At 46.3% G+C, this 20,251-nt stretch overlaps 1 protein-coding gene across 1 annotated transcript; it reads right to left on the bottom strand.

The window, feature by feature from the left end:
- Positions 1 to 249: 249 nt before the first annotated feature.
- Positions 250 to 624, bottom strand: LOC112428984 (small ribosomal subunit protein eS27-like). Its single transcript, XM_024796771.2, has one exon. It carries the CDS (start codon positions 591 to 593, stop codon positions 315 to 317), a length of 279 nt encoding a protein of 92 aa, XP_024652539.2. The 5' UTR covers positions 594 to 624; the 3' UTR covers positions 250 to 314.
- Positions 625 to 20,251: the final 19,627 nt, after the last annotated feature.

Here is a 20,251-nt window from a genome sequence, read left to right as displayed (position 1 = left end):
TGCAATCTCCACCTCCTGGGTTCAAGTGATTCTCTTGCCTCAGCCTCCTGAGTAGCCGGGACTACAGGTCCCAGGCATGCCACTATGCCTGGCTAATTTTTGTATTTTTAGTAGAGATGGGGTATTGCCATGTTGTCCAGGCTGGTCTCAAACTCTTGACATCAGGTGATCCACCGCCTCAGCCTCCCAAAGTGCTAGGATTACAGGTGTGAGCCACTGTACCTGACCTACAGTTATTATTTATTTATTTATTTATTTTTATCCAAAATGTGTTTATTGAGATGGTTTCCCACTCATCTTGATTCAGAGTGCCTTTAGTGCTGCTTCCTCCTAAAGGAACATCCTTCTGTAAGCCTTGCTTTTCCTCCTGTAGGCTGGCAGAGGACAGTGGAGCAGCCAACACACAAAACTACCATTTGTGCATGGCTAAAGACCGTGGTGATTTTATAGCATCCTGGGCATTTCACATCCATGAAGTAGGAATTGGGGCTCTGCACCAGGCGTTTCTTCTTGTGTTTCCTCTTCTCCTCTTCTGGGGAGGGATGAAGGAGATCCTTTGCGAGAGGCATGTTCTCGTGTGGGTAGGTCGTCATCGCTGGAAAAGCCAGTTATTTTTAAGATGAAGTCAAGCCAGGCGTGGTGGCTCATGCCTGTAATCCCAGCACTTTGGGAGGCAGAGGTGGGAGGATCACTTGGGGCCAGGAGATCAAGACCAGCCTGGCCAACATGGCAAAACCCCATGTCTACTAAAAAATATAAAAAAATTAGCCAGGTGTGGTGGCACACGCCTGTAATCCGTTACTCAGGAGACTGAGGCACTAGAATGGCTTGAACCTGGGAGGTGGAGATTGCAGTGAGCCGAGATCACACAACTGCGCTCCAGCCCAGGAGACAGAGGAGACTCTCAAAAAAAAGATGAAGTCAAGGCTAGAATCCATTTGTGTCCAAAGCCCCGTACTGTTGACGCTCCTGGGAGAAGCTGCAGGAGCAAACGGGATCAGTAAGGGACATGTGTGTGTGTAAAGTGTGGCATCTAGGAACACAAGTTTCCGTGTCATCAGAAGTGGGTTCAACCTGCCACTCATTGGCTGTGTGGCCTTGGACAAGTCATTTAGCCTCCTTATGCCTTGTCTTCATCTGAAAAGTGAAGTTGTGATGCCCACCTTATGTGATGACACGCATTATAATAGGAAAAGCACTCAGCACAGGGCCGGGTACACAGGAAATACACTGTGATTGGGAACTGTTACTACTCACTTATGCAAATGCATCAGGACTTCAACTTGCAGGTAATGAAGAACCCAGAAGCGTTTCAAGCAGGGAGATTGTGAATACCCCTAGAGGCCTACCAGGGAGTAAAACCTCAAGTTAAAGAAATGCCATGCAAATGGTGAGCTTTCAGGCACCACCCAGTGGCCAAGGAGGCCTTGGGGCAGGTGTGAATTGCAGACACAGCTGGCTTTGTGCAGTTCAGGGAGTCTCACCACGTCGTCCTCAGTACCCACCCCCACCCCACCCAGTGCAGCAGAGAGCAGCTTAAGTCACCCCAGAAAATCTGAGATGCTTCCCCAGCTGAGCTGGGGAGAAAGCCGTCTCACAGTGCCCAGTGTGACCATGTTGGTGCCACAGTCTGATAGAGATTCAGTGTATGAGACCGTTCTTGCATTGCTATAAAGAAATACCTGAGACTGGGTAATTTTTAAAGAGAAGAGGTTTCCTTGGCTCACCGTTTCCCAGGCTGTCTGGGAAGCATAATGCTGGCATCTGCTCAGCTTTTGGGGAGGCCTCAGGAAACTTACAATCCTGACGGAAATTGGAGGGGGAGCACACACGTCACATGGCCAGAGCAGGAACAAGAGAGCAAGGGGGGAGGAGCCACACACTTTTAAACAACCAGATCTTGTGATAACTCACTATTGCGAGAACAGCACGGGCGGGGCTGTGTGGGGTGATGCTAAAGCATTCATGGAAAATCACCCCCATGATTGATCACCTCCCACCAGGCCCTACCTCCAACATTGGGAATTACAATTCACACGCGATCTGGGACCAGATCCTAACCATATCACTCAGTTCCTTAACTATTAAGACAATACACCAAAATGTGAAGTGTAGTTATTCCTTGGGTGGAATCACTGGAGGTTCTTTCTCACCCCCTTGTGTTTTTGTATATATGCCACCCTGAGTATGTGCTGATTTTGTTTTGTTATTTGGAAAAGCAAAATAAATGTTATTTAAAAGGACAAAAAGAATCCCCTCTGTGGGAGACTGACTCACACCTCCCACAGTCACACAGTGAGGGGTGCTCCTCTGCAGGAACAGGGCAGTGAAAAACGTGGGAGCTGCCAGTCCTTTGTCCTCATCTGCAAACCCATGATGCCTTGTGTGTGGTTTAAGGCAGAGGTCTCCAAACTTCTTAGTCTCCAGACCACTTTACACTCTTAAAAATCACTGAGTGACAAGGCACAGTGGCTCACACCTGCAGTCCCAGCAATTTGGGAGGCTGAGGCAGGAGAATCACTTGAGCCCAGCAGTTTGAGATCAGTCTGGGCAACATAGTGAGACCTCACCTCTACAAAATATTTAAAAATTAGCCAGGCATGGTGGCGAGTAGCTGGGACTCCAGCTACTCAGGAGGCTGAGGTGGGAGGATTGCTTGAGCCCAGGAAGTTGAGGCTGCTGTGAACTGTGATCACACCACTGCACTCCAGCCTGGGCAACAGAGTGAGACCCTATCTCAAAAAAAAAAAAAAAAAGAAGAGAAAAGTCGTTGAGTTTTGTTATATTTGTTGCTAATTGTCATACTAGAAATTGAAACTGAGAAATTTTAATTAATTAATTAGTTTATTTATTTAAAGTAGTAGTTCTCAACCAGGGGCAGTTTTATCTCCCAGGTGACACTTGACAAGGCTGGAAGCCATTTTTGTTTGTCACAGCCGGGGATGGGGCATGCTACCAGCATCTAGTGTGTAGTGAGGCCAGAGATGCTGCTAAGCATCCGAGATGCATCCTACCACACACAGATGTGCTCCCCATAAACAGAATTGTCTGGCCCAAATGTCAATAGTGCCAAGGTTGAGAAACTGATTTAAAGTGAGGATAATAAATTCATCACATGTTAACACAAAACATAGTTTTATAAGAAATAACACAATTTTCCAAATTAAAACCAATTAAAGGAGTGGCATTATTTATTATGCACAATAATGTAATAATACATTATTACTGTATTTTTGCAGGTCTCTTTCATGATTGGCTTCACAAGAGACAGCTGGATTATTTTTTCTCCTTTTTTTTTTTAAACAGAGTCTCACTCTGTCGCCCAGGCTGGAGTGCAGTGGCACAATCTCAGTTCACTGCAACCTCTGCCTCCCGGGTTCAAGCCATTCTCATGCCTCAGCCTCCTGCACAGCTGGGATTATAGGCGTGTGCCACGATCCCTGGCTACTTGTTTTGTGTTTTTAGTAGAGATGGGGTTTCGCCATGTTGGCCAGGCTGGTCTCGAGCTCCTGGTCTCCAGTGATCCAACTGCCTCAGCCTCCCAAAGTGCTGGGATTATAGGTGTGAGCCACCGCACCGGATTCTTGTATCTACTTCCGCATTCAATCTGTTGCAATGTCACATGTCACAGAGCTCCCGGAAAACTCCATTAAATATTTGTGAGTGAATGACAGTGATAAAGACATCATCTCAGGATGATTATAATGGTTTTGATCTTGTGGTCCCCTCCAACGGTCTTTGGTAAAAGGTGAAACATTCAAAGGGACTTCAGGATGCCCAAGGGTCCACAGACCACCTTTTGAGAACTGCAGCTGTAGGAAGATCTTCCCAGATGATTTCCAGAAACAATTAGTGTGTTTTGGATGTGAACACATCTGGCTCTGCCGTCCTGGGAGGGCAGTCGGGGGAAGGAATGGGGAAAAACCCACTGAGCCAGCCTCACAGACCCCACCCCTCCCTTCTCCTCAATGCTGTCAGCTGCTAGATAGTCAGTCATTGTAATTTCAAAGACCAGATCTCACGTTTCACCTTGGGGGCAGAAAACAAGAGGCTGGACAAGTGGGAAGAAAAGAAAAGAGGAGAAAAAGTGGGGGGAAGTAGGCTTCCCTGGCTTCTTCTGAGAGCGAAGAAGGGGTGCTCGCTGCTGGCCCTGGGTCCCTGTGGGGTGTGGGTGTGTGTGGAGGGCCCATGCCTCACCTTGCCCATGAGCCCAGCCCTGGGAACAGCAATCGAGGTGGCCCGCCTGTCTCTGAGTCACCCACCTGAGTTTCACAGGATGTGATAGGCTAATTTTGACAAGGAGAGAGGGAGCCCCAGCCTTTGAGGCTCAGGAAGGGTGAGGCAGGCTGAGACCAGCGTCTCTACCCTTGTCTCTGAAAGGAGCAGTGGATCCAGGTCAGAGGCCCACCAGCTTCCCCTGACCCTACACTGCCCCCAAGGCGGGCCCTTCACATTCCTGGGGTGGAGGGGATGGAGGCTTCCAGCCACCACACTTCTCGGAGCTGGGGAGACAGCAGCACAGAGGGCATTTATGGAATACTTACTGCATTCAGGCTCTGAGCTCATTCTTTGTTGTGACTGCCGCCTTTAACCCTCACAATAATTGGTACTTTGGGAACTGTTATTATTTCCGTTTTAGCCATGAAGACAACACGGCCCAGGGAGGAAAGAACTCGTTCAAGTTCCATGCCAGGGAGATGCAGAGCTGGGATTTGATCAAGGTTTGTCTGGCTCTGAAGCCCAGATTCTTAACCTCTGTCCTACAAGTTGTGCCAAATTACTCATGTACTCATGTGCTCAGGTGTTACTCACATTCCTGATTGTGGAGGGCCCACTCTGAGCCCTGTGCTAGATGCCAGAGATACAGACAATGAAACGCACTCCCTGTCCTCGAAGCTCTTGGTCTACCAGGTGGGAGGCGCGGGGAGTGTAGCATTGAGCAAGCGGACAGGTTATTGGAATAGATTGTACCCAGTGCTGTGATGGGGTAAGCAGAGTGTGAGGAAGCCAGAAGAGGCTCCGGTTGCAGGATGGGGAGAGGGAAGCTAGAGTGGCATCCCAGAGGAGGTGACGTATAAACTAATGACAAGTAGGGACCCCCAAGCAAGGGGGAAGAGGAGCATCTTGGGGTCACATACCACATGCCCCTGCTCCCACTTTTGACTTGTTGCTAGGACACTACTTCCCAGCCCAGGAGAAGTTCCAGGATTTCTGTTGCAAGCCCCCAGCCCCTATTTACCTTCTGTTTCTGGGGCGAGAACCAGATGGGACCCTCGCTGGTAGAATACTAGCAGCCCCTTCCCCTGTAGGAAAGGTAGGACCAGCAGTGGTGGATGGGGTCTCAGGGTGGCTGCCAGGCCCCAGGGGGCAGGAGGCCAAGTCATCTTTTCGAGTAGATATTTGCACATGAAGCACTCTTTCCAGGCACTAACCTAGGCGCTGGACATAAAGTATGTCATTGGAATTTTACAATCCTGGGAGGATGAATTTCTTAAAATATGAAAGCCCTTTCACTAAAGACCTTACATCATTTCAAGCTCACATACTTCGAGACTAATATCGACAAAGGTGGCTCGTGTGTTTGTTCACCTGCCAAAGTGACCCTAAAGCTATGATGTGAAGAGGCTACAATTTTCTTGGTCTGCCTGCTATGAAATTATGCAGGTTTCGATACATTAACCACACCTGGCTAATTTTAAAATTTTTTTGTAGAGACAGGGTCTCACCTTGTTGCCCAGGCTGGTCTCAAACTCCTGGGCTCAAGCAATCCTCCCATCTCGGCCTCCCAAAGTTTTGGGATTACAGGTGTGAGCCACTGGGACTGCCCCGAAATCATAGTTGATATATACAGAATAGTCTTTATGTATAAGATTTATATATTCTGTTAATTGAAGGCCTTAATACAGCCATCCAAGGCTGGTTTAATGACCTCCAACCGTCAACAAGGGAGATGTTTGGAGAAACATGAGGGAAAAGGAAAACACATGCAGAAAATCAAGGGGATTTATTGGGTGACTTCCAAGAAGCGCGTGTGGGAACCTTGCGTCCACTCAATGCACAGCACCTCACAATATGCTTCTTTCATTTAACATTCTCCCTGGACCTCTCTCTAGGTTGACTCTTGTGATGCTACCTCATTCTTGTTAATTATTTCATCCTTTTTCATTACATGGCTGGGTGACTTGATTCACCCCTTCTTCCACTGATAGCATCCAGGTCGTTTCTGATTTGTTGCAGTGATTATTGCAGACAATGTTGCAGTAATCATTCTGAGATATATGTCTTTAAAGACTGGGCTGTGCTAGCCCATTGTACTAGTCTGTTCTCATGCTGCTAATAAAGACATACCCGAGACTGGGTAATTTATAAGGGAAAGAGGTTTGATTGACTCAGTTCAGCATGGCTGGGAGGCCTCAGGAAACTTACAATCATGGCAGAAGGGGAAGCAATCATGTCTTTCTTCACATGGCAGCAGCAAGGAGACATGCCAGACAAAAGAAGGAAAAGCCCCTTATAAAATCATCAGATCTCGTGAGAACTCACTCACTATCACAGGAACAGCATGAGGGCAACTGCCCCCATGATTAAATTACCCCCCACCGGGTCCCTTCCACGACAAACGGGGATTATGGGAACTACAATTCAAGAGAGATTTGGGTGGGGACACAGCCAAACCATATCACCCGTGTAGCATCTTTGTGCAAATTAGCAAAAAATGCCCCTCCTGTAGACACCAGCCTGTAATAAAGTACACAGCTTGGCAAGTGGAGTGTAGGCCAAATTCCAGCCCTACATGCCCCATCAATCTGGTGTCCTTCTTGTGCAGTGAACAACCTGCACATCCTTACATGGTAGTCTCATCTTCCACACTCTGTTTCTTTCTCCCCCTATAGGATGACGCCTAAACATTAGACTGCCAGGACGAAGGGTTTGTGTGCATTTTTTTTTTTTTTTTTTTTTTGAGACAGAGTCTCCCTGTGTCGCCCAGGCTGGAGTGCAGTGGCGCAATATCAGCTCACTGCAACCTCCACCTCCCAGATTCAAGCAATTCTCCTGCCTCAACCTCCCAAGTAGCTGGTATTACAGGCATTCGCCACCATGCCTGGCTAATTTTTGTAATTTTCATAGAGACAGGGTTTCACCATGTTGGCCAGGCTGGTCTCAAACTCCCCACCTCAGGTGATCCACCTGCCTTGGCCTCCCACAGTGCTGGGATTACAGGCGTGAGCCACCGCGCCCAGCCCTGTGTGCATTTTTGTTTTTTTTTTTTGTTTTTTTTTGTTTTTGAGACGGAGTCTCACTCTGTCACCCAGGCTGGAGTGCAGTGGCCGGATCTCAGCTCACTGCAAGCTCCGCCTCCCGGGTTCACGCCATTCTCCTGCCTCAGCCTCCCGAGTAGCTGGGACTATAGGCGCCCGCCACCTCGCCCGGCTAGTTTTTTGTATTTTTTAGTAGAGATGGGGTTTCACCGTGTTAGCCAGGATGGTCTCGATCTCCTGACCTCATGATCTGCCCGTCTCGGCCTCCCAAAGTGCTGGGATTACAGGCGTGAGCCACCGCGCCCGGCCTTGTGTGCATTTTTAATCATAAAATATTCTGCTACATTTTTGTGTGTATTTATAAAATTATATTTGCTATCTTGGAAGGTGCTTTTTAAGTATATTTCGATCCAACATATTTGGACTGTCTTTCCTGTTACTACCAATTCGATTTTTGTACAGTGATTTTTCTTAACAGCTTTTGGGGTATAATTGGCATATAATAAATTGTACCTATTTGAAGTGTGCAATTTCATAAATTTTGACATATGTATACACTGTGAAATCATCACCAGAATCAAGACAATTAACATATTCATTGACTCCAAAGGCCCCGTGGGAACCTCTCCTTCCCTCACTGGCCCTCTCTCTCCATCCTTAGGCAGCCTACTCATCTGCTTTCTGTCACTATCGTTTAACTGTTCGTATTTCCTGGATTTCCGTAGAAGTGGAATCAAACAGTATGTTCTTTTTTCCACCTGGCTTCTTTCAGTCAACATAATTATTTTGAGATTTACCCATGTTGTTGCATGTATAAATAGCTTACGGCCAGGCACGACGGCTCATGCCTGTAATCCCAGCACTTTGGGAGGCCAACATGGGCAGATCACTGGAGGTCAGGAGTTCAAGACCAGTCTGACCAATATGGTGACATCTTGTCTCTACTAAAAATACAAAAACTTAGCTGGGTGTAATCCCAGCTACTAAGGAGGCTGAGGCAGGAGAATCTCTTGAACCCGGGAGGCGGAGGTTGCAGTGAGCCAAGATCACGCCGTTGCATTCCAGCCTGGGTGACAGAGCGAGACTCGTCTCACAAAAAAAAAAAAAAAAAAAAAAAGCTCATTAATTTTTATTGCTGAATAGTATTCCATTGTCTGAATATACTACAATCTGTTTATCCAGTCACCAGTTGATGAACATTTAGGCTGTTTCCAGTTTAGGGCTATGAAAAATAATATCCTCTTATTCAGATTTGCTCTGAATATTCATGCACAAATCTTTGAATGGACACAAGCTTTCATTTCTCTTGGGTAAATCCTAGGATTGCGATGGCTCGATCACATAGCTGGGGTATATTCAGCTTTTTAAGAAAATCCCAAACTGGTTTGCAAGTGGTTGTACTATTTTACATTGCTAGCAACAGTGTATGAGAACTCTGATTGTTCCACATCCTCACCAACACTTCATACAGTCTTTTTGGCCGGGTGCAGTGGCTCACACCTATAATCCCAGCACTTTGGGAGGCTGAGGTGGGAGGATTGTTTGAGCCCAGGAGTTTAAGACCAGCCTGGGCAACATAGTGGGACCTTGTTTCTACAAAAATATTAAAAAATTAGCTGGGTGTAGTGATGCATGCCTGTGGTCCCAGCTACTACTCAAGCCAAGCTAAGTGGGGAGGACGGCTTAAGCCCAGGAGGTTGAGGCTGCAGTGAGCCGTGTTCACACCACTGCCCTCCAGCCTGGGTGATGGAGCGAGATCCTGTCTAAAAACAAACAAAAAGCTATAGTCTTTTTAATTTTCACAACTGTATGTTGAGCATCTTTTATGTGTTTACCATCTTAGCACTGTATTTGGTGAAGTGTCTCTTCAAATCTTTTGCCCAGTTTTAATTGGGATGTCTGTTTTCTTACCATTGAGTTTTGAGAGTTCCTTATATGTTCTAGATGAAAGTCCCTTATCAGGTATATGATTTGCAAACATTTTATTGTTTGTATTTTACTTTTGCATTTTATAATTTTTATTATATTTTACTTTGTATTTATTTTATTATCTTTATGTTTGTGTATCTTACTTTTTTTTTTTAGACAGAGTCTCGTTCTGTCACCCAGGCTGGAGTGCAATGGTGACAAAAAACTTTTTGATAAAGTTTTTCATGTTTGTTTGTTTGCATATGAATATCCACTTGCACATTGCTTTTAGTGGTGAAAAAGAGCCATTTGCCAGCAAAATTTTTCCCTGTTCTTCAAGACAAATACTACCTTAAATGCTTTACTTTCTGCAGTGTCTTGTCCACTTGGGTACTTGGTGTTTGTTGAATGACCGAATGTGTCTGTCCTACCTCAGGAATCCCAGAATGCCAGAGCTGGGACTAATCTTAGAAACATCTAGGCTGACCCCTTTCCCCCATTTAAAAGGGGATTCCCTCCAGCTTAGGGCTGAGCAGCATTCTGCCCCAAGTGACTGAACTGGAACGCAATCCCAGGACTCTCAATTCTTGGTCCGGAGCACTTTCTGTAATCCTGTGCTGGCTCCTGTCCCTGAGACTGATTACCAGGAACGGGCCTAGATCTGCAGTGTCTTCTTGCAAAAGTCCTGATCCGATTAATTGTGTAATTCTTAGTAAGGGCTACCATTTACTGCCTGCCTGTTGTGTGCCAGGCACTTTGTATCTGTCATCTCATTTACTGCCTACAAGAATCCTGGTGGGAAGGGGGGTATTCATTATGCTCTCCACTCTGCAGATCAGAAAACTGAGTCCTAGAGGCCCAGAGAGGTTAAGCAACTTGTCAGAGGTGGCACAGGCACAATGGAGGAGCTGGGGCTCAAATTCAGGGCTGTCAAACCCCAAATCTTCCCTTTCTCCAAATATTTCTACTCTAGCCCCTGCTCTTATCTGTAGGGACCCTACAGAGGCAGGATGGCATGTTGAGTCACTGCTCAAACTCTGGAGCAAGACAGCCTTGTTTGAACCTCACTTTGGGCAAGTCACCCATCCTTTATGTGTCTCAGTTTTCTCATCTCTAAAATGGGAACAGTGATATTAATTATCCCTCACACATAGGGCTGTTATGAGAGTGGTTTTTTTGTTTGTTTGTTTGTTTGTGTTTGAGACAGAGTCTCACTCTGTCGGCCAGGCTGGAGTGCAGTGGCATGACCTTGGCTCACTGCAACCTCTACCTCCTGGATTCAAGCAATTCTCATGCCTCAGCCTCCAGCGTAGCCGAGATTACAGACTTGTGCCACCATGCCCAGCTAATTTTTATTTATTTTTTCGATTTTTGGTAGAGATGGGGTTTTACTCTGTTGGTCAGGCTGGTCTCGAATGCCTGACCTCAAATGAACTGCCTGCCTCAGCCTTCCAAAGTGTTGGGATTATAGGTGTGAGCCACCGCGCCCAGCCTGTTATGAGATTTTAAAAGCCAACGTGGGGATATTCCCTCAAAACAGTGGCAGAACACAGTAACCCTCAGTGGGTATTAGTGGTTGCTTCTTGGGAACGGGGACACTGGGACACTCTGGAGGCTGCCCCTGCGCACCTGCGCACAGAAGGGCAGAGAAGCCCAACACTGGGCTTAGGTGGGCCTGGGGAAGTGCAACCAAGCCAAGAGGCCAGGAGGTTGTCCACCTGCCTACAGGCTCCACAGAGAAGGATAAAGCCCTTGCCTGACCCTTTGTCCTTCCCCGGGACCTTTCCTTGTGACTTTTTTTTTTTTTTTTTTTTTGAGAGAGTGTCGCTCTGTTACCCAAGCTGTAATGCAGTGGTACAATCTCAGCTCACTACAACCTCCACTTCCCGGGTTTAAGTGATTCTCCTGCCTCAGCCTCCCGAGTAGGTGGGATTACAGGCATGCACCACCACACTCGGCTAATTTTTGTAGTTTTAGTTAGAGACGGGGTTTTGCCATGTTGGCCAGGCTGGTCTCAAACTCCTGATCTCAAGCGATCCACCAACCTCAGCCTCCCAAAGTGTTGGGATTACAAGCGTGAACCACCACACCTGGCCTCTCGTGACCTTTGGAAGGTGAGAAAAAAAATAACATATTTAGACACACTCACTGAGCCTGAGCCTGAGCCCAGGCAGGTTTTGTGTATTAAATATTGATGAACCAACGTGGTAGGCCTGGTGGGCTGCTCTCATGCAGGCCAAATCCCCCAAAACTTGGGAGAGTAATCTGAATTTCGCGTATGGCCTCAGATGTTTGAAAATGCACTCACAGAACATTTAGGCATGAGGACCGGATTCCCACTTGCCTGTGTTTCCTGAGAATGATGATGAAGGATCCCACATTGATACTTGTACAGAGCTTGATTCAGGCAATCACAGAACTAGAGCTTCAGGTCTGGAAGGAATCTCAGGGACCATTGCTCCTTTCTCACTCCCTTCCCTCTCCTCCTTTCAGGGGAGGCAGGACAACACTGTGGTTGAACACAGGCTTCAGAACCCACAGACCTGGGTTGGAATCTGCCTATCCTGCCAGTTGTCCACATAAATCATGCTGTCTCTAACTCACCTCTGGGCCTTTGCACATGCTGGCCTGCCTGCCCGAGCCCTCTTCCCCAGCTCCCTGTCAAGTAACACCTTCTCTATTCTTGGGGCTCAGCTTAGACTTCACTTTCTCTAGGGAGCCTTCTCTGTCCACTGCCCACTATTTCCTCCTGAGCTGAAGACTTGCAAAACATTTTTTCTGTTGAGCACACCACTCACCATGCTGCCTTGGAATTGTCTGTTTCTTGTCTCTGTTCCTCAGTAGCCTGTGAGCTACTCACGTGCAGAGATCCCATGTAATTTTGGATAATCCATTTAGCTTCTCTAAGCCTCAGTTTACTGACTTCTAAAGTGGGGATAAAATAGCATTTCCCTCACCAGGTCATTTTGTAGATTAAATGAGATCATCCTGGAAAATTCATATACAAGCCTTGATTTAGTCCTTGGCACACACTATGTGTTCAAGAAGTGGTTTAAAAGGATGATGATGATAATAACGACAATTGTATTTTTCAACACTTGCTGCTATAACAAATAAGCAACAAAAGTCTCAGAGGCTTAAAACAATAGAAGTCATTCCACTTCTGGGTATATGCCTCAAAAAATTAAAAGCAGGCACACATATTTGTACACTAATGTTCATAGCAGCATTATTCACAATAGCCAAAAGGTGGAAACAACGCAAATATCCATTGACAGACAGATGGATAAATGAAATGTGGTCTATTCAGACAATGCAATATTGTTCAGCCTTAAAAGGGAAGGAAATTGGCCAGGCATGGCGGCTCATGCTTGTAATCCCAGCACTTTGGGAGGCCGAGGCTAGTGAATCAACTGAGGTCAGAAGTTCAAGACCAGCCTGGCCAACATGGTAAAACCCCCATCTCTACTAAAGATAGAAAAAGTGGCCTGTAGTCACCGAGATCATGCCACTGCACTCCAGCTTGGATGACACAGCGAGACTCTGTCTCAAAAAAAAAAAAAAAAAAAAAAAGGAGGGCATGGCGGGCAGATCACCTGAGTTCAGGAGTTTGAGACCAGCCTGGCCAACATGGTGAAACCTGATCTCTACTACAAACACACAAAAAATTATCTGGCCGTGGTGGTGGGCCCCTGTAATCCCAGCTACTCAAGAGGCTGAGGCAGGAGAATCGCTTGAACCTGGGAGGTGGAGGTTGCAATGAGTGAAATCATGCCACTGCACTCCAACCTGGGTGACAAGAACAAAACTCCGTCTCAAAAAAAAAAAAAAAAAAAAAAAAGGGAAAGGAAGGCGACTACAACATGGATGCTACAACATGGATGCTACAACATGGATGAATCTTGAAGACTCTATGCTAAGAGAATTAAGCCAATTTTAAAAAGACAAATATTATATAATTCCATTTACATGAAGTACTTAGAGTAGTCAAATTCATAGATACAAAAAGTAGAATATGGTGATGTCAGGGACTGGGTTGGGAGGAGATGGGGAGTGGTTATTTAATGGGTACAGAGTTTCAGCTTTATAAAGGAAAGAGTTTTGTGAACAGATGGTGGTGATGGTTGAACAACAGTGTGAATACCATGAGCTGTACCCTTAAAAATGGTTAAAACGATCAATTGTATGTTATGTATTATCACACAAAAAAAGAATGTTAAAAAAGAGTTCATTCTTCACGGTAGTTATATCTAAATGAGGGTGCTCTGTTTGGGGACTCTCTTCCATGCAATAACTTTAGGGACCCACTTTTTTGGCATCTTATGCCACTGCCAGCCATCTTCAACGCGTGGCTCCCATTGCCAGCCTAGAGCAGGTGCTGCAAACTATCCCCCTGGGCCAAATCCAGCCAGCAGCCTGTTTTGTATAGCCCTAGACCTAGGAATGGTTTTACATTGTTAAAGGGTTGTGACTAAGGCAGAGAAAGAGAGGAGAGGAAGGATGGAGCTAGGAGAAAGGAAAGGGAAGAGGAAAGAGAAAGAGAAGAAGATATGATGGAAACTATTTGTGGCCTGCAAAGCTGAAAATATTTAGTATCGGATCCTTTACAGAAAACATTTGTTGGCTCCTGCCTTAGAAACATTTCTATTCTAGGTAGCTGAGTGGTCCACATCACCTACATCCATATTCCATTGCCTGGAACTATCATGTGGCCATGCCTGACTGCAAGGAAGTCTGGGAAATATAGTGCAGCTGTGTGCCCAGGAAGAAGAGGAAGTGAGCTTGGTGACCATCTGACAGTCATGACGGTGATGAACATCATGGTTGTCTCTCGCTGTTTCATCCAGTGGAGGAGTCTTCCTCAGCCCAGATTAGTCCAAGCCACTCATAGTGATTCCCTCTCTAGTGACTGGTTAAGGAACCTAGGCTGAAGCTGGCAGAGAATGGCGTTCCTTGGGCAACAGTTACGGGCTCAGCGGTGGGCAGGGGACCCTGTCCCAGTCAGACTGAAAATAACTTTTGTTTGACGGTTGAGGAAGAGGCACTCTGTCTTCCTCCAGCTGTGAAGAAGAAAGCATGTGGCCAGAGGAAACACTAAAATCAGAAGGTGACCATCCTTCAAAGGTTGCAGAAGGAACCAGCCTTAGGCGGGACCAGCACTGTGCCCTGCAGAGCAGAAAGACAGGAAGAAGCTGGGACCCCACAGGCTCTGTGGGGCTGCTACAGGACCAGCCCTGAGGCCTGCCCAGCCTCTGGACTTCCAGTGATGAGGCCCATAAGATCCCTCCTTGTCGAGGCCACTTTGAGTCACAGTTTCTATTACTCCCAGCCAGAGCACCCTTGCTGATCTGATGGCTTCTAGAACAACCTTGTCAATGGCCAGAAACCCCTCAGAGCCCGCCCTCTCTCCCTGGTTAACAGGTAGAACTGCTGTCAAGGTTTTTCATGTATGACTCCCAAATTTGCCTCTCCACATCTCCCACCCATTTTCCCACAGCGTCAGAACTGAAGGAGCCAGGAGCCTCCATTTTGAAAAGGACTTTTCATTTCAGCATCTACAAAGCTTCACTTTTGAGATTTCCCTTACAATCTGTGTTTTCATTTGCCAAACTTTTTTTTTTTTTGAGACCAGGTTTCACTCTGTCACTCAGGCTGGAGTGCAGTGGTGTGATCTCAGCTTACTGCAACCTCTGTCTCTTGGGCTCAAGCAATCCTCCCACCTCAGCCTCCCAAGTAGCTGGGACTACAGGTGCACACCACCACACCCGGCTAATTTTTGTAGTTTTTGTAGACATGGGGTCTCTCTATGTTGTCCAGGCTGCTCTCAAACTCCTGGGCTCAAGCAATCTGCTCACCTTGGCCTCCCAAAGTGCTGGGATTACAGCTGTAAGCCACTGCACCCAGCTACCGAACATTTCTAAGTTGGATTTTAAACAATTCAATTTAAAAAAATTATTATTCTTAGCAATAGTGTCCATGCACTCTTGGGTGAATCATTATTAATTTTTCCTGAGGTACCTTAAAATAAATGTATACATATGCAATTATTAACAGAAAACATGAGTCTGAACACGAACTGAAATCATCTCCTGGCTCATACTTCAGGAAACTCAGCATTCACTGATCTGGGTGGGTTTATGTTTCCTACAGGACTGGGACCCCTTGAGGGCAGGGGACACACCTTCTAAAACTCATTTATGCTTCAGAACAATTCTTTGAAAAAGGGATTCTTATCCTCTTTTGCAGATGCAGAAACTGAGGCCTCGGAGAGGTGAAGGGACTTGTCTGAGGCCACGCAGGGAGTAGATGGCAGATCCAGGGCTGAGTTCTTATTTTGAAAGTAAATCGTTCTTAGAGAAGGCCTTCAGGGACCATCTAGCACAATGCTCTTTCCTTCCCTTCCTCAGGACACTGACCCAGAGAGAAGTGACTTGCCCAAGGTGCTGTAGAACCAAGCCTAGAACTTCTAGTCCAAGACTATGTCTATTGTGCCACATTGCCCACTGCAGTCCCTCTGGCTTGTTCAGAACACAGCTATGAAGACTTCACCTGATTTGTCATCTGCAGATTTTTTTTTTTTTTGAGATGGAGTCTTGCTCTGTCGCCCAGGCTGGAGTGCAGTGGCCGGATCTCAGCTCACTGCAAGCTCCGCCTCCCGGGTTTACGCCATTCTCCTGTGTCAGCCTCCCGAGTAGCTGGGACTACAGGCGCCCGCCACCTCGCCTGGCTAGTTTTTTGTATTTTTTAGTAGAGACGGGGTTTCACTGGGTTAGCCAGGATGGTCTCGATCTCCTGACCTTGTGGTCCGCCCGTCTCGGCCTCCCAAAGTGCTGGGATTACAGGCTTGAGCCACCGCGCCCGGCCTCATCTGCAGATTTTGAGGCACTAACTAGTGCCATAGCTCAAGGCCTTGTGTGTGAGTGCCTGTCAGATCTTTGTGGCTTGCTAAAGACAGCTGGACACTGGGCTGGTGCTACAGCCAGTGCCTATAATAGGAACCCTGTCATCCTTGGAGAAGCACAAGATAATCTTTCTGTTGTGGGCATATGATGTAGACTGGGGTAGTGGTGTGCTGTTCAAGAAAAAACCAACTCTGATCTGTTGCATTTGCTGATTTCTATGCTGTAGAGACTCCCACCACGGCTAGTTTTAAGCTATTACTCTAACTTTACTACATGCAGAGTTAGGAAGAGATGAACACAATGGCTCTGGAGAGCTGGTTCAAGCTGGCTTAAGCACACTCCTAGACCAGACCAACCAGAGTCTGTCTTACTAATGAGCATGACTGTCAACTGCATCACTCCAGGGGTGTCCACTGGACATGCTGTGGGCCGCTGTGGTTGTGGGTAGGCACAAGGGCAGGGTGGCCTCTTCCTCAGCCTCTGCAAGTCTCCTGACCCCCAGCCCAAGAGACCTTAAGTAAGATAGTGATGTCCATTGTTTATTAGCCACTCTCAGCTCCCCCTTTATTAACTGTCAGAATTCATTTAACAAATAATACTCTTTATTTTCAAATAGTTTCAGACTCATAATAAGTTGCATACAAAAAGAGTTCTTGCGTACCCTTCACCCAGCTTCCCACAATGATAACATCTTACACAACCAAAGTACACTGTCAAAACCAGGAAATTGACATAGGTACAATACTGTTAACTCAAAAACAGACCTTCTTTGGATTTTACAAGTTTCTACATTACATGCACTCTTATGTGTGTGTGCTCATGTTTCTCTGAAATTTTATCACATGTACAGGCTTGTATAACCATCATCACAATCAGGATACGGAACTGTTCTATCGCCCCAAATAAACTTTCAGAGCTTTTTTCTAACAAAAATGCCCAAGTATTAGAATGAAAACAGCATAGATTTTGGAGTCAGTCCTATTATTTTCAAATCCTAGTTTTTTCCACTGTGTGACCTTGGGTACATAGTTTAACCTCTCTGAGCCTTACTTTCCTCATTTCCAAAATGTAGGATTGACATAAGGACTGAATTAGAAAATTATGTCTGTAGAGTGCCAGGGATATAGTAGATGCTCAACAAGTGTTAGTTCCTTCCCAGGCTCAAAGGAAAAGTCTGGGCCCTTATTCATGCTGAAGATTCAGGGGCATTAATGAATTCTGTCTTCAAGACCCTGGGTTCCATATACTAATATAATATTTGGAGTTTCATCTCTTAGTAAGAAAACTCCAAGACCCGACATGTGGTCAGGTGTCATTTTGCTGAAACTAATGTTTGAATTCCACAAGGGAGGCTGGAGTTTGGAAGATAGTGGTTTATTTGGCTAATAAGCCTAACAAAGCCCCCAGGATCTGCATATCAGCAATGGCTTTGCCATTACCTCACTACTTGTGCTAGTTAAGTAAATGAAAAGAGAGTGAAGAAGTCTAAAAAACTGCTGGTTCCTAACGTTTAGGTGCATTCAAGTAGTCAATGCCAAACATAGGAGGAGGCTAATAATGATAGCCACATGCTGGGCACTGTTCAGGGCTTTATGTGTGTGAATTAATCAAATCTTCACAAATACCCTATAAAGTAGGTACTGTTATCGTATCCATATGTTATCATAGATGAGGAAAACCAAGTCAGCGAGAGATTAAATGATCTGCTCAGGGTTACTGCGTTAGTAAGAGGCACAGCCAGAATTTGAACTCAGGCGGTCTGGTTCTAGAGTCCACACCCAGACTGACCATCCCACACTATTCATGAGAATAAGCCCACCTCATGAATTCTGCAGAAACAACAAAGAAAGCATTAGAGAAAGTATTCCAGCTAGGGCTGCTCTAGTACATGAAAACAAGAGTTTTGATGCTCCCAACACCCTTTTATTTAGCACCTATTACGTGTATATATTGTGCTAGGTCCTGGGAATAGAATGCAGAGGAAAAGTATGCATTTGGCTCCTGCCTTGCTGGAGCCCACAATGCAGTGGTGGTGCCAGATACCAATTAAGGAATCATAAAAGTCAATATAAAATCATAAAACTACTTCAGTAGTGTGCTGAAGCAGTTCCCAGTGCTCTAAGGGCCTGTGAAGGAGGGTTTTAGTCTAGTCAGGATGGTCAGGGAAGTCATCCTTGAAGAAGAGATAAGTATGCAGAGATCTGAAGGAGAAGCAAGAGTTATTCAGGCAAAGAGGGAATGAGGGCGGCACCTCTGAGAAAGCATTCCAGGAAGAGGGAGCAGGAAGTGCAAAGATCCCATGATGGGAGGAAGCAAGGGTCACTCAAGGAAGTAAAAAGAGCTGTGGCTTGAGGGGAGAGACAGGAGAGCAAGCTGTGAGAGGGCCTGGAGGGCCACGTGGGCCACAGGAAGGCTTCAAGAGCAATGGAAATCCTTCCAGGAGGTTCCAGTGTGCACTCAGGGGTGTATGTAGGAGACCCAATACAGTTTGAGGAAGCACCAAAACCACTGAATTCTGACAATCCTGTGAGTGTCGTTCTCTTCCCTCTATAAATGAGAGGACTGATGATCCAGGGTCCTCAGAAAGTCTCTGCGTGCAGCCCTCTATCCTGACAGCATTTCCTCACCTCTTCTTGTCACAGCCCCTTTGGAAATCTGACGAAAGCTAGTGGTAACCTCACCACCAGGAAACTGTACCCACACATTTTGAAAATCTTGCAAACACTTTCATGGGACTCATGAAACTCTTAAAACCCTCCAGACACTTAAAACTCTCCAGAACCCCTGACGAACTGATTTTAAAAGAGAATCCAAATTCCAGGAGGCCGAGGCGGTAAATGATGAATTCAAAGAGATGAACTGTCAAATGGGGGAATTTTAGGCAATAACCTAGATCAGGTCAGAGGGTGAGAAATCGGGACAGTTTTCTGTTGTGATATGAGCTCCCAAGTGTCTAGGCCCAAATGGATGAGCTATGCCATCCATCCATCCACCCCTCAAAGTATTCATGGGGCACCTCCCCACCCCCACCCCGTACCAGGTCTTGTACTCAATTCCGGGAGCACAGAGATGAATCAGACACAGATCCGGCCCTTGAGGACCCCAGTGGAAGCAGACTTAGCCACAGATAATTATTTTCAGGTTAGTACTAAAATAAAGGCAACTGCAAAACACAGAGCAAGGCCCAACAATTCTTTCCTTGCTGGGGCTTTAAAATATACCTCTTACAGATGTGAATATGGTAACAAACAACTGGAAGGAGAGTGTTATGAAACTCTTAAAGTCTTAAAGTTGCGGAGGGATTATCTTCACACTAGAAGCCCCCACTGCTCGTAATATACCTGGGGGAGAGCTGGGGAAGGAAGGAGTTGAGAATCAAGAGTTAAAGGGCTGGAAACCTTTGCATGTCCCTAGGCTGCTGACTGCCCCCTAATGACAAGCTACAGAAGGCAGGGGCCAGTCTTTCTCTTCCTCAACCATTGAAAGGGCCCATTTCATCTGGTGAAAGGTCAGCCCGGACCAAGGCATGCAGGAAGGCCAGGGCAGCATCACAGACCAGGCAGACATCAGGGCGAGATGGAGCGCTGACCTCAGGGATCCAGGTGAGCCTTCCCTGCCTCACTTAAGGCCACCGGAGAGGAGGTGTGGAGTTGAGTAAAGGCCCGTGTGGGTCTGTCTGTTCCATCCTCTCTTCTCACCCTTCAACCTGAATTGCAGATTACCGAAGAACTGGAAGAGGCTAAGGTTCTAGTCCTGTCGTTGTGGATCCTGGAGTTTGTGATGCGTTATCTGAGGGCGTGTGATAGTTCATTTGACAACTGATAATAGCCATTCGTCTATATGCCGGGCACTGAGGTACTTTCATCTCACTTAAACCTCTTAAGTTCACAGAGCTAGAAAATAGAAGAGGAATTTGAAACCAGTGGGCCAACTCCAAGGCCTGTGCTTCCAACCACTATACTCCTCTGTCTCCCACTGAGAGAGAGCTTGTTAGAACTGTGAGTTCCTCACAGCACTCAGTGATGGCCAGAGTGGCATTGTCCTAAAAAGCCATCTGCTCTCGTCCTTCCTGCCCCAGAGCTCCAGCAGTCTTCCCAGAGCTCTACATCCTCACCTCTTTTGCACGCTATCTTCACCTCTTTTGAGGCATGGATATTTTCTACTTTGTATTACATTTCTGCA

Source organism: Macaca nemestrina, chromosome 1, assembly GCF_043159975.1.
Source record: "Macaca nemestrina isolate mMacNem1 chromosome 1, mMacNem.hap1, whole genome shotgun sequence".
NCBI classification, from domain to species: Eukaryota; Metazoa; Chordata; class Mammalia; order Primates; family Cercopithecidae; genus Macaca; species Macaca nemestrina.
The sequence above is the reverse complement of the archived record's forward strand: the minus strand, read 5'-3'. Positions and strand labels throughout refer to the sequence as shown.

What these genes read in the sequence shown, in the direction of transcription:
- LOC112428984 (XM_024796771.2), bottom strand. Translation starts at nt 593, where the DNA reads ATGACGACCTACCCACACGAGAACATGCCTCTCGCAAAGGATCTCCTT.